This window comes from Labeo rohita, chromosome 10 (assembly GCF_022985175.1).
Source record: "Labeo rohita strain BAU-BD-2019 chromosome 10, IGBB_LRoh.1.0, whole genome shotgun sequence".
NCBI lineage: Eukaryota > Metazoa > Chordata > Actinopteri > Cypriniformes > Cyprinidae > Labeo > Labeo rohita.
The window spans coordinates 16,263,909-16,277,409 of NC_066878.1; the positions used below are offsets into that span (position 1 = coordinate 16,263,909).

The following is a 13,501-nucleotide window of genomic DNA, read 5'->3' on the forward strand; positions in this document are numbered from 1 at the left end:
CAGTCCAAAAGTATTGTTTAGTGTAAAACATGTTGAAGATTAGCATATAGGCTGTCGATTCATTAAATGACAAGCTGTTTCAAAAAAAAAGCTGTTTATTAAGCATGGTGAAGCCTCTATTCCATTGACATCCATTCAAAAAAACGGCCTCTGGTCTCCTTTCTCACATACTGCCAGACCAGAAGCATTAGCTTTAGTCGTTACGCTTTTTTGGCTAATGGTTGCAGGCTTGCCATCTAGTGGCTTTGGCTCTAGTGATATACAGAGTCGTTGGGTGAAGCGGTCATAGCCGTGCTGTATCATGAATAAAACACAGCTGCTGACCAATCAGAATTGAGGACTGGAACTAACCATTTATAAACCATGAACCAAGCACAGCCGAACATAATCAGTCATATCCAATAATTTCGCAGTGGAGGCATTGCCTCCTCTCTTGTGACTTTCCCCCATTCATTCTCAATTACCCCCTGCCAACAAACTGCTGTTTCAAAAATTAGCTACTTATGCTAGGTTAATCTTACATTAGACAATAAAAAATATAGTTTTCACAACAACAGAAAAAGATTGGTTAGTGTTTCTAATGCTTAAAAAAAAACATACCCACGGGACAAAAAAGTGTCCTGTGCTCCACAACACTAGCAGAGCAACTAGCTGAACTTGAACGAGTTTGACATGATTTCTGAAACATTTATTGAATCAACAGAAAAACCCCTCCATATACAGTACCTTCCTTTGTGTGGGTCGTGCTTTGCTGTAGCTTTTCCCCGTCAAATCCTGCCACACATATTTGTGCAATAATCTTTCTAAGAGCAGGATTGTGTCTGTGACAGATCTTGGAGATGTATTCTCTCTCTGTGCGACCGATCTAGGAAATGTAATCTCTCCGTCGAAACTAGGCCATGGCGTGATTTCACATTTGTTACACCGCCAATAGCACACGGCCTGTCACAAAGAGCATCCATTTATTATGCTGTCCCTCAGGCTCTTGTGTTCTAACAGATCACCTTTAGAGCTCATCTACTCCCCTTCAAAGTACATATTTCATTATGAGTTGTTTTAGGGCTCACATCATATTGAGGGATCCTTTATCCATATTGTTGAGAATGCATTCAATAATAGATGGGTAATGCATGCAAATGCTGTCAGACTGAAGAACAAGGTGTTATGCAAGGATATGAAAAAATGACTGGTAGGGTTTTTTTGGTCTGGTGTAAGCTATCATGCATTTAGGGTGTAGCTATGGTATTGCTAGGGTGTTTTTGTGGAGAGTGTCTGTGGAGTTGCTTTGTGGTTGTTTATGGTGTTGTTATGCAGTTGCTAAATGGCATGTTCTGATGGGTTCTTAAGTTGTTACATAAGTGTTCTGAATGGTTCTTATGGTGTTGCTATGTTGCCAGGGTGCTCTGTGTGGTTCTGGGTGTTGCTATGGTGAGAACCACTAAGAACTACTGTTTTGAGTAGTTACTATGGTGTTCCTGTGCAGTTGCTAAATCTGTGTTCTGACTGGTTCTTTAGTTGTTTCTTGAGTGTTCTAAGTGGTTCTTAGGATGTTTATATGTTGTTGCTATGGTGCTCTGTGTGGTTCTTATGGTGTTGCTATGGTGTTTTGAGTAGTTGCTATGGTATTGGAATGCAGTAGCTAAATGGTTGTTATGATTGGTTCTTTAGTTGTTGCTTGAGTTGTTCTTAGTGGTTCTTAGGGTGTTGCTATGCAACTGCTAAATGGGCGCTCTGATTGGTTCTTTAGTTGTTACTTGAGTGTTCTAAATGGTTCTTTGGGTGTTGCTATGTTGCTGCTAGGGTGTTCTGTGTGGTTCTTATGGTGTTGCTATGGTGTTTTGAGTAGTTGCTATGGTGTCGCTATGCAGTTGCTAAATGGGTATTCTGATTGGTTCTTTAGTTGTTGCTTGAGTGTTCTTAGTGGTTCTTCGGGTGTTGCTATGCAATTGCTACATGGGTGCTCTGTTTTGTTCTTTAGTTGTTGCTTGAGTGATCTAAGTGGTTTTAGGGTGTTGCTACAGTTGCAATCAAAATTATTCAACCCCCCAGAGACGATAGTACTTTACAAATACAAGCTTTTGTGAAGATCCAGGACTTTATAAAAATTGCATCTCTAACAGATTACTGGTATATTAAAAGTGATAATGTCAATATATAATGTAATGTCTTTCAGTTTTTGATTTTTTTAATAACACAGGTATGCCAGAATTATTCAACCCCTGTTCAACATTGCTGTTTTTTAGTCAGTTATTTTTATGGTGGGGAACAAAATTGTCTTAAAACACAATTAAGCCTTTAGAAACTCAATTAAGCCTTAAAAAACAGAATAAGCTTGAGCTGTTACACATACATACAGTTAGTCCAGTTAGCTGAAGTTGAGTAGCAAAATGGTAAAATCAACAGAGCTCTCACAAAAGCTATAGAGAAGAAATAGTTGTATTATATTATAAAGTCTAAGGCTGTATGAAGATTTCCAAGACATTTAAAAGTTGCTTTAGTTTAAAAGCAACTGTGTTGTACCAGAAACTGTGTTGTACCATTGTGTTGTACTAGAAAACCTGGTGGTGTTGAACAAAAAAGCACAATGTCATAAAATGTTTGATCAGAGCAACTGAGAAAAACCTGCAGTGTACAGCCAAATACTTGCAAGATGACCCAACAAAAGGAGGAAAAACATTTCAATGCAGAGTATAAGATGAACACAAGACAAGTATGGCATTCATGTTGAGGCATCTTGCCGAATACCACTCTTGCCCAAGAAGAATAAAAAGACAGACTTAAACATCCTAAAATTCATCTGGATAGACCTGCGGAGTTCTGGAAGAATGATTTATGGAGTGATGTAACCAATCTGGAACGTTTTAGACCTGTGGATCAGCAGTATGTCTGGTGCAAAAAAGGCAAAACTTATTAGCAGAAGAACACCATCTCCACTGTCAAACACTGAGGTGGATCAGTCATGTTATGGGGTTGTTTTACTTTAGCAGGAAGTGGAAAACATGACTGTATGAAGGACATCCTGGATTCTTTGAAGTATCAGGCCATTTTGGCAAGAATTGTGATGCCTTTGATGCAAAGACTGAAGCTGATGATCAGTGGACTTTCTTGCAGGACAGCCATCCCAAAGTATACATCCAAATCTACTTACGCTTGGTTCAGGGATCAGTCATAGAATGTTCTTGAGTGGCCTGTTCAGTCTCCAGATTTAATTCTCATTGAAAATATTTGGTTGAATTTAAAAAAAAAGCAGTGGCAATGTGAAAACCAAAGATTATCAGTGATCTGAAAGCTTTTTCAGGCGAGGAATGGACCAAGATTGCAGTAGAAAGGTGACAGAAGCTTCTAAGCACTTCCAAACAGCGTTTATTGGTGGTTTTAAGGAATAAAAGATTCTGCACCAGATTTTACTTTTGGGGGTTGAATAATTTTGAACATGAATGTTTAGAGCCAATTTAATTTTCTTTCATTAGTCATCAACTTACGTTCTCAAAATTACTCAAATGTGTATGAATAAACTTTCTCTACTAGTGTACTGATGGCTTTGTTGAATTGTTTTCACAAAATTTTGTTCTCTGCAGCAAAATGTCTTGCAGGTCAAGGGGGTTGAATAATTTCAATTGCAACTGTATGTTGTTGCTAGGGTGCTCTGTGTGGTTCTTATGGTGTTGCTATGGTGTTTTGAGTAGTTGCTATGGTGTCGCTATGCAGTTGCTAAAGGATGTTCTGATTGGTTCTTTAGTCATTGCTTGAGTGTTCTAAGTGGTTCTTAGGGTGTTGCTATGGTATTGTTAGGGTGTTTTGAATAGTTGCTATGCTCTGCATGGTTCTTAAGGAAATTGCTATGATGAGAACCACTAAGAAATACTGTTTTGTGTTGCTATGCAATTGTTAAATGGGATGTTTTGATTGGTTCATTTGTTGTTGCTTGAGTGTTCTAAGTGGTTCTTAGGGTGTTTCTATGTTTTTGCTAATGTGCTCTGTGTGGTTCTTTGGGTGTTGTAATGGGCCATTTTGAATAGTTGCTATGGTGTCGCTATGTAATTGCTAAATGGGTGTTTTAATTGGTTCTTTAATTGTTGCTTGATGTTCTAAGTGGTTCTCAGGGTGTTGCTATGGTGTTGTTAGGGTGTTCTGAGTGGTTGCTATGGTGTTGCTATGCAGTTGCTAAAAGGGGTGTTCTGAGTGATTCTTACTATCTTGCTATGAGGTTTCTACAGTGTTCTGGGTAGTTTCTAAGGTGTTCTTCTGCTGTTGTGAGGGTGTTCTGAGTGGTTCTCGGGGTGTTACTATGCAGTTGTGAAGATTTTGTGAGGTTCTGTCTCTTGAGTGTTCTGAGTAGTTGTTAGGCTCTTTCTGAGTGATTGTTACTATGCAGTTACTGAGGTGGTTGCTGTGCGGTTGCTAGGGTGTTCTGTGTGGTTCTCGGGTTGTTGTAACCTTTGCTATTAAACTGCATGTTTTATTATTTAGGCAGATATAAACATATGCTCAGTAAGACTTTCCTCACATTGTTGCTTCATCATGACAGTAGTTGACTTTCTGTGGTAGAAGATGGTTTGAATTACTGTCCATTATTGTGACCCTTTCACAACACACTGACGCACAAAATCGAACTTGCATAGCTAGAAGCATTTGCGTTCACATACTTGCGTAAGATTTTGTTTCAGAAATTCTGAAGAATTTATTTATTCAGTGGGGTCACTGAAATAAAAACAAATGGACAAGTAAAAACACTGAAACAACTGAGCCAGCAGAAAATTACCTTATTATTGAGCCCTGCCATAAAAGGATTCTAAAGGGGTTTGTTGCATTTATTACATTGGAGTGAGTTGGAGAGAAGCACCTTCTGGTCTGAGCCAGTTATTTTCCACCATGACAGTAAATAAACAGTCCACCTGCTATCAGTTAGCTCAGCGGTTGAGGCTTGGGGAAAGGGAGAGTAGAATGGGCGGTACCTTTTGCTTCAGGGAAGGACATTCATCTCACATCTGTTTCCGTTTCACACCCTGCCTGCCTCTGCTTGTGCGTGTGTGGATGTGTCTGTTTGAGAACAAATGTGTGTGTGGGCTTTGTGTCCTGGATCACCATCTTGGCAGACCTGAATCTACAGTATGTTCACAGAGAGATGCAGGTGACAAGGAAGTGCATGATGGGACAGGCTTACTATGGAGAAGGTTAGATTTTTGATACAAACCATAATCTAAGGTGTGTGCGTGTGTGTTTGAGAAAGCAGAAGTGTGTTGCTGAAGTATATTGTAGAGCAAACAGAGACTGACTGTGCTAATCACCATGTCTGTTCATGCTTTGCTTGAGTTTATTCTGGTTTTGTTACTTGTGGGCACATGAAAGCAATTGGTGTGATTTTTCTTGGGTTTGTGACAAGCGTACACATGTACATTTGTTTATTCTGCATGTGTAATTTTGTTCAAAGTGTTTTTGTTCAAAAGATTTCTGTTGTATGCAACAGGATACTAAATCTAACCCAACACTATTTACTTTCATAATGCTACCAAAAAAAGTATGTCTTGAATTTTTTTTCTCACATGACCAAGACAGTAGCCAGTAGTTGGATAAGCTATGTACAGCAGGCTTTGATTTAGGGCATTTCTGTAGGTAATATATCATTTTTCTTAAATATTATTCCAGGTAACATAAATATAATTCAAGTTGCAGTAATAATAGCAAATAAAGACAGATTTGAAAAGAAGCCATATCATTGGGATGCATCTAGGAGCTTTTGATGGCAAACTTGACATTCAGTCTTGGTTAAAATGCCTCCTCAAAAGTGGGTGCCAGCAGTGTTTCATTCAGGACTCCATCCTGGTATGAAATGCTCTTCTTACAATCCAATCAATTCCTTATGGACAAACTCAAGTCCTAGTCCAAGTCCTAGTTTTTTCTCATTGTGTATTCTGTTTTAGAAATACGTCACATTAGAGAGGTAAAACTGGGTTATGAAGGCATGTATTATGTTGACTTTGAAGTTAAGAACTGTGAAGTGATTAATTTTTAATTTTGTGGGAACATTGTCCAGTCCAGAAGGCTTAGGAAGGTTTAAGATCTCTCAGACAGAAACTTTCTTTTTAGAATTCTCAGTTTTACTTTTCCTCCTCTCTGTTTCATGATTACTAATGTTTTGTATTTTTTTTGACCTACAGGAACATGGGCCTTTAGCTGCCTCACTGGCTTACGTAAGCAGGACGATCTAGTACACAGACGCCCAAAACAGTCTACGACAAAGGTCTGACATTCCATCGGATGGAAAGTGTCTGAAGAAAATTAAAGGAGGGAGGAGTTGACAACAGATGAATCAGTCACAGAAATACAGGGAAGCATATTGGACGCCATGAGGGAGGAGAGCGAAGGAATCTTACGGTTTCGACTTTCTCTCGATGAACACTGACACATCCACTTAAAGCCTGCCTATGAACCCCAAGTCCTTGGGATCTTGAATGCAAACACGCCCTTATGCCAGGGCTTGAGTGGGTCTTCCACCATGTCATGGTAGCATTGTACGCCAAAACATCAACCCTTGAAAAAAAACATAAACTGTAGACTTGGACAACGCATGTTGTCTAGCGCCAATCCGAAATTGATTTCCAGCAAAAACTTCCTCTAGTATCAGCTGAACTGCATCACCATATCTTTTTACGTTGCGTTCATTTATAGTCCACTCTCCCACTTCCTGGGATTAGCAGCTGAAGTCAACCATGGGGTGCCGGCAGAGTTCGGAGGAGAAGGAGGCCGCCCGGCGCTCACGTCGCATTGATCGACACCTCCGCTCAGAAAGCCAGCGCCAGCGGCGCGAGATCAAACTCTTGCTGCTTGGAACCAGCAACTCTGGCAAGAGCACCATCGTGAAGCAGATGAAGATCATCCACAGTGGAGGCTTCAACCTGGAGGCCTGCAAGGAATACAAGCCCCTCATCCTCTACAACGCCATTGACTCACTCACACGCATCATCCGCGCCCTTGCCACCTTGAAGATCGACTTCCACAACCCTGATCGGGCTTACGATGCAGTGCAACTCTTCGCCCTCACTGGGCCTGCCGAGAGCAAGGGCGAGATCACGCCAGAGCTCCTGGGGGTGATGAAACGCTTGTGGGCCGATCCAGGTGTCCAGGAGTGCTTTTGCCGCTCCAATGAGTACCACCTAGAGGACAATACAGCCTATTACCTAAATGACCTGGACCGCATTTCTGCACCAGAGTACATCCCAACCGTCGAGGACATTCTGCGCTCACGTGACATGACTACTGGCATTGTTGAGAACAAATTCACCTTCAAAGAGCTCACCTTCAAAATGGTTGACGTGGGCGGCCAGCGTTCAGAAAGGAAGAAGTGGATCCACTGTTTTGAGGGTGTGACTGCCATTATATTCTGTGTGGAGCTCAGTGGCTATGACCTCAAGCTTTATGAAGACAACCAGACGGTAAGGAGAGCCAAATTTTGACTTTAGGCCAACAGATAATGCAGGCAGAGACACATGTTATCTGCACTAGGCTACGTACATCTCTACAGTATATTCATGTGGTCTGTGGCACTGACAAACATACTGCTTTTATCATCTTGCTTCCACATTTCCTGTAGCACGCAAGCTTTCAGTCACATTCAAGCTATTCAGAGACCTAACAGTACCCTGCTAAAAGACCAGCATAGCTAGTTTTGAAGCTTGATGTTACCAGTAGATTTGGACTGGATTAAACATCAAGACTACATTGGTCATCTAACTTTATCAGAAAGATAATGCTGAGCGACCAGCCAAGGGTAGGTGGTTTACCAGCCTAAACAGCATAGCTGGTTTGTTGGTTTTAGAAGGTCTCCCAGCCTTTTAAAGCTTTTAGGAGCTTTTAGGGGTGCATAGTTGTAGGAACTAGCAGGTATGGTGGTTCCTAGAGAACCAGTTTTGCCCTCGGGCCATTTTCCTGGTTGCATTTGCACCAGCAGCAGGAACTCTGAAGCGGGCGACAGCGATGTCTTTTTTTTACAAATGTCAACAACCGGTGAATGGAGGACACCGTGATTGGAAGTGTTTTTGTTGTGTGTCATAGGCTTCGTGATAATGGAGATGGAATGTAAACGCACAGTTTACGTGATTGAAAGAGTTTGAAAATCTGACTAAATCTCCAACGACGACTTGCAGTGTTACATATCGTCAAGACTGAGAAAAGAACACAATCCTGCAGACAGCAGGTGGCTAAATGGTGTTATCGCTGTTTTCCATGTTCGTGGAGTACATATTTTTACATGGCTTTTTAGAAATGTTTCATATGCATTTGGCCAATCAGTGTACACCAGGGGTCTCCAAACTTGGTACTAACCCCTAACCTGTGTCCTACAGAGTTTTCCTCCAACTTGCCTCAATACACCTGCCTGAAAGTATCTATCATACCAAGTAAGACTTTAATTAGCTGGTTCAGGTGTGTTTAATTAGGGTTGGAGCTAAACTCTGCAGGACACCGGCCCTTCAGGACCGAGTTTTGAGGCCCCCGGTGTACACTTACTTCACTGGAAGTTTCTATAGAACTGTTTTAGACCCTACTCTGAATTTAGTTCCCCCAAATGGAGTTCCTAGAACTAAATACATTCTTAGTTCCTGCTGTGCGAACATGCCAAAAGTGGGTACTTCTGCCAATAGTTTTAGGAACTTTGAAAAGGTTCTTTCCACGCGAAAGCCCCTAAAGTGTGTTGACTGTGGGTTTGGAGCCCTTTTCAGCAATTTAGACTGGCAGATCACCTGGCCTCCCAACTAACGCACCACCTTGACCAGTGGTGCATTCCCTGCGAACAGGGATCTCCAACCCTGCTTCTGGAGAGCCACCATCCTGGAGACTTCAGTTCCAGCCCTGCTCCAACAAACCTGTCTGTAATTATCAGGGAGCCCTGAACCTTGATTAGCTGGTTCAGGTGTGCTTGATTGGGGTTGGAGCTGAAATCTGGAGGACGGAAGCTCTCCAGAAGTGGGGTTGTAGATCCCTTTCTTAAAATGGCCAACAGTACTTATAATAACCACCATAGTACAATGCAGTATTATAAAACTTAACTAGTCATGACTGTTTCCCAAAGCTGCAATAACTTGTTTGCACATCCATAATTCCAAATTTACTAACAAGAAACACTGCATATAGCCTCGCATAACCAGAACGTAAGACCACTTTGAATGGCCAAGGACCGGCCATGAGGCCAAATGACTGGGGGTAAAGTAACCAGTCACGTTTCAGTTTGTGCCACGTCATGTTTAGGAGCGTGGAAATGTCCTTACAATAACACACTGGTGTGTAAATCTCCTGGACATATTTGAAAGATCCTATGCTACAAATATTACAGACTTTTGAAAATCCAGCATTTAGTTGATCCTGATAAACGCTCATCTTCACAGTTGTAAACCTGACAGCTTTCTTATTCCATGAGGGGGCTTGGTGTCATGACATCTTTGTTACCTGGTGGAATGTTATAAAACGTGACACATGCGTCTCACGAAAAACCTGTATACCCTGGTGAAAAAAACAGCATATGCTGGTAGGTATGTTTTGATGCTTGGATGCTGGTTAGGTATGTTTTGATGCTGGTTTAAGCTGGTTCTTTGCTGGTTTATGCTGGTCCTATGCTGGTTTAAGCTGATCCTTTGCTGGTTTAAGCTGGTCCTTGACCAGCAACATGACCAGCATAAACCAGTAAAGCACTAGTTTAAACCAGCATAAACCAGCTAAGGACCAGCTTAAACCAGCATCAAAACATACCTACCACCATATGCTGGTTTTTTCACCAGGGTAGTTCAACAAATCCGATTACAGCTTCGAAACTCCTGAAGTGTTTACAATTTTGTGTGCGATGTGCATCAGATGTTCAGCCAATGGTCCGTGGGCATGACAAAGGCATAAAAAGGCCGAAAATATAACTTTTAAGTGCTGTTTGTGAATTTTCGTTGGAATTGTGGTTTTGGGAAAAACATTTAATCCTTGAACTATGTTGTAATGATGATAAACTAGCTAAGACCAACACATCATTTAATTATTATTATTATTTTTAATTATTATTCATTATTATTAAGATATTTACAGAGTAAACCTGATTATATTTGCCTCCGACGTTAATTAAAGGTGTGTTTGTGTTATAACTCTGAATTAAGTTTTCTAAACGACCATCTAACCACATACGTTCTCTCTCCATGTGGTAAAGTTAATTGCTTATCAGCGAGTTCAAAGACTGCATACCTGTGCACGCTAAACCTTTTCCCTCGACTCACAACAAGAACTTCCAAGTAGTGCATTAGCTTGGAATATCAATTAGCGTCTGGGAGTTAAAAATAAACGTGTTCCGTGAGTCTTGGAGGGAGGGGGGATGTACAAGAGTGATAATTGAGTTCACAGTGCAAGGTGTCAGGGTGTACCCGCGAGAATTATCAGATTTAGCACTGGGGAAAAATTGCTGATGTGATGGGGGTCAGAGAAAGTTTTGTGTGTCTTCTAGAAAGTTTGAAATAAAAAGGAAGTAACAAGTCGAAGGGGAAGTGAGGAAACTGAAGGAAGCAGTTGCTAGGGGAGTGGTGAAAGGAGAATATACTGAAGGGGGAAGGACCTCCTTCTTTTCTGCGGATTTGCCATCTTATCTGGCTGAAAAACACTGCAGCATTGCAGATCATCTTCAAATATATTTACCTTCAGCCATATGTTTATAAGGTGTGTTGATGATGATCATGCTAGATTCAAACGAAATTGCCTTTAAAGTCAACAAATGGATAGTGTTTTCCTAATACAAGTTCCTGGTTTTACAGTATTGCAAATGATTAATCAATTAGCTTTGGGATTAGAATATCTTGAATATCCTGTTTCAGAAATACAGTTGAAGTCAAATGTTTACATACACGCAGAATCTGCTAAATGTTAAACATTTTACCAAAATAAGAGGGATCATACAAAGGCAAGTTATTTTTTATTTAGTACTGACCTGAACAAGATATTTTACGTAAAAGACATTTACATATAGTCCACAAGAGAAAAATTATAGCTGAATTTATAAAAATTACCCTGTTGAAAAGTTTACATACACTTGATTCTTAATACTGTGTTACCTGAATGATCCACAGCTGTGTTTTTGTTTAGTGATAGTTGTTCATGAGTTCCTTGTTTGTCCTTAACTGCTTGCTGTTCCTTAGAAAAATCCTTTAGAGCCAACAGATTCTTTGATTTTTCAGCATTTTTGTGTATTTGAACCCTTTCCAACAATGACTGTATGATTTAGAGATCCATTTTTTCACACTGAGGACAACTGAGGGACTCATATACAACTATTACACAAGGTTCAAATACTTACTGATGCTTCAGAATGAAAAACGATGCATTAAGAGCTGGGGGAGGGGGGGGGGGGTGAAAACTTTTGAACAGAATGAAGATTGGTACATTTTTCTTACTTTGCCTAAATATCTTTTTTTTTTTTTTCATTTAGTACTGCCCTTCAAAAGCTACAGAAGATACTTACATGTTTCCCAGAAGACCAAACAAGATAAATCCAGATCTTTAAATTCAAAAAAGTTTTCACCCCCCCAGTTCTTAATGCATCTTGTTTCCTTCTGGAGCATCAGTAAGTGTTTGAACCTTCTGTAATAGTTGCATGAACCCATCAGTTATACTCATGGAAGATGGATCTCAAAATCACACGGTCATTGCTGGAAAGGGTTCAAATGCTAAAAAACCAAAAGAATTTGTGCGACCTTAAAGATTTTTCTGATTCTTCAGAACAAACAAGGGACTCATAAACAACTATCACTAAACAAAAATCACTAAACACAGCTGTGGATCATTCAAGTAACAAGACAGTATTAAGAATCAAGTGTATGTAAACTTTTGAATAGGGTCATGCTCATTAATTCAACTGCTATTTTCTCTTATGGACTATATGTAAACATATCTTATGTGAAATATCTTATTCAGGCCAGTACTAAATAAAAAATAACATGCATTTTGTATGACCCCTCTTATTTTGGTAAAATAATGAACAATTTGCAGATTCTGCAAGGTGTATGTCAACTTTTGACTTCAACTGTATATATTACAGAAGTAAAAAAAGCTTGATTTTAAGATACAGAGATTAAATATGACACATCAGGTTTTTTTCCTTGCTCATAAGAAAGCTGTGCTAAGTCTTTTGTTCTCCCTGACAATCCAGGAAAGGCTCATGGAAAATCTGGACTACACAGGGCCTCACGGGTTTCGTAAACATACGCTAACAGCTAGATGAGCGTGTGTTTGAGCTCCAGGGTCTGGGGTGAGCCTCTGAATTAGATTACTCAATAAGCACTCATCTCTGAACTGGCCCACATGTGCTGCCGCTTGCGTGCTGCCAATCTGCTCTGGTTCTGCCAGTGCGGAGCAGAATTTCTAAAATGACACTCTGTGCATTCGCTCACTCTCATGCATCGGATAAGGCAAAGGGGATCAGCGCGGTCACTGAATGATTGAGTCAGAGTGGCAGAGAAGGGTTTTAAGCAATGCTCCGTGGTCTTGAGACAGTCTGTCTGAATGGACTGTCAGCCAGAGGGAGAGACACGAGCATTAGACAAGAACTAGAGCGGCGATGCTTCAAAGAATGTAGTTAATAGGAGAAAATCTTGGTGACTTGTGTGTTAAATAGACAATGTTGACTAAGACGACAGGGTCGGGCAAGTGACACTAAAAGCTTTTGTGCTGCAGTAATGTGTCTAGACAGCCACTACTGTATATAGGATATTTAAACACAGTCATTATATAGGAAAACAGGACTCACTGTGGTTTTTCACAGCATATTAAACCAGTATACAGCTACAGGCAGAAGCGTCATGCACGGTCAAACAGATTTTTGAGCCCAGTGGATTTTGAATGGAACAAATAAATGAGTCACAATTGCTGAATAGTCATGAAGTAAGGTCAGCTAGTTCATTTATTGTATTTTACAAAAATAATTTCAATTCTAGGCTTTAATTAGCATGCTAACAGTGTTCTATTTCATAGCTGTCAGACAATTTGCATGGCAAAATCCTCGTTTTTTTTTAATGTTTTGTTTTTTAAATTCATTCCCTTTAAAGGACCTCCCCTACAGCAATACACGTTGCTCACAGGGTGTCTTTGGCTGTTGTTTGCAAGTTTTAAATGTTTTTGAAAGCAAGTAATAGTTTAATTCAGCAAGGATGCATTGAATTGATAAAAAGTGACAGTGAAGACATAGCATTACAAAAGATTTCTGCTTCAAACACATGCTGTTCTTCTGAACTTCAAAAATTCCAGAACAAAATGTATCAAAGTTTCCACAAACATAATCAGCCACACAACTGTTTTCAACATTGGGATTTCATAAATATAAACTGCATTTATTAACTAAAACCAAATATTAATTTGAACCAAGGTCTCATTGATCACTAAAACCTCTATATAATTAAAAGAAAAGAGAAAAAAATAAATGTTTTAAGGCAAGATTTCCAGAACACAGCAAACACTCAGTACCTTTCCCAGATAATGAATTATCTAC

General features: G+C 40.0%; 1 protein-coding gene across 2 annotated transcripts in view; it reads left to right on the plus strand.

Annotated features, from left to right (window-relative positions):
• The window catches only part of gnaz (guanine nucleotide binding protein (G protein), alpha z polypeptide), a 67,574-nt gene that overhangs the window by 35,143 nt on the left and 18,930 nt on the right, over positions 1-13,501 (plus strand). Inside the window, exons 1-2 of one of the 2 annotated variants that reach the window (XM_051120419.1) lie at positions 4,979-5,174; positions 6,159-7,433. In XM_051120419.1, coding sequence (XP_050976376.1) covers positions 6,711-7,433 — 723 coding nt within the window. In that variant the 5' untranslated portion in view covers positions 4,979-5,174; positions 6,159-6,710. Of the gene's footprint in view, positions 1-4,978; positions 5,175-6,158; positions 7,434-13,501 lie in introns of those variants that run through there. The other variant, XM_051120418.1, reaches the window with a different exon arrangement.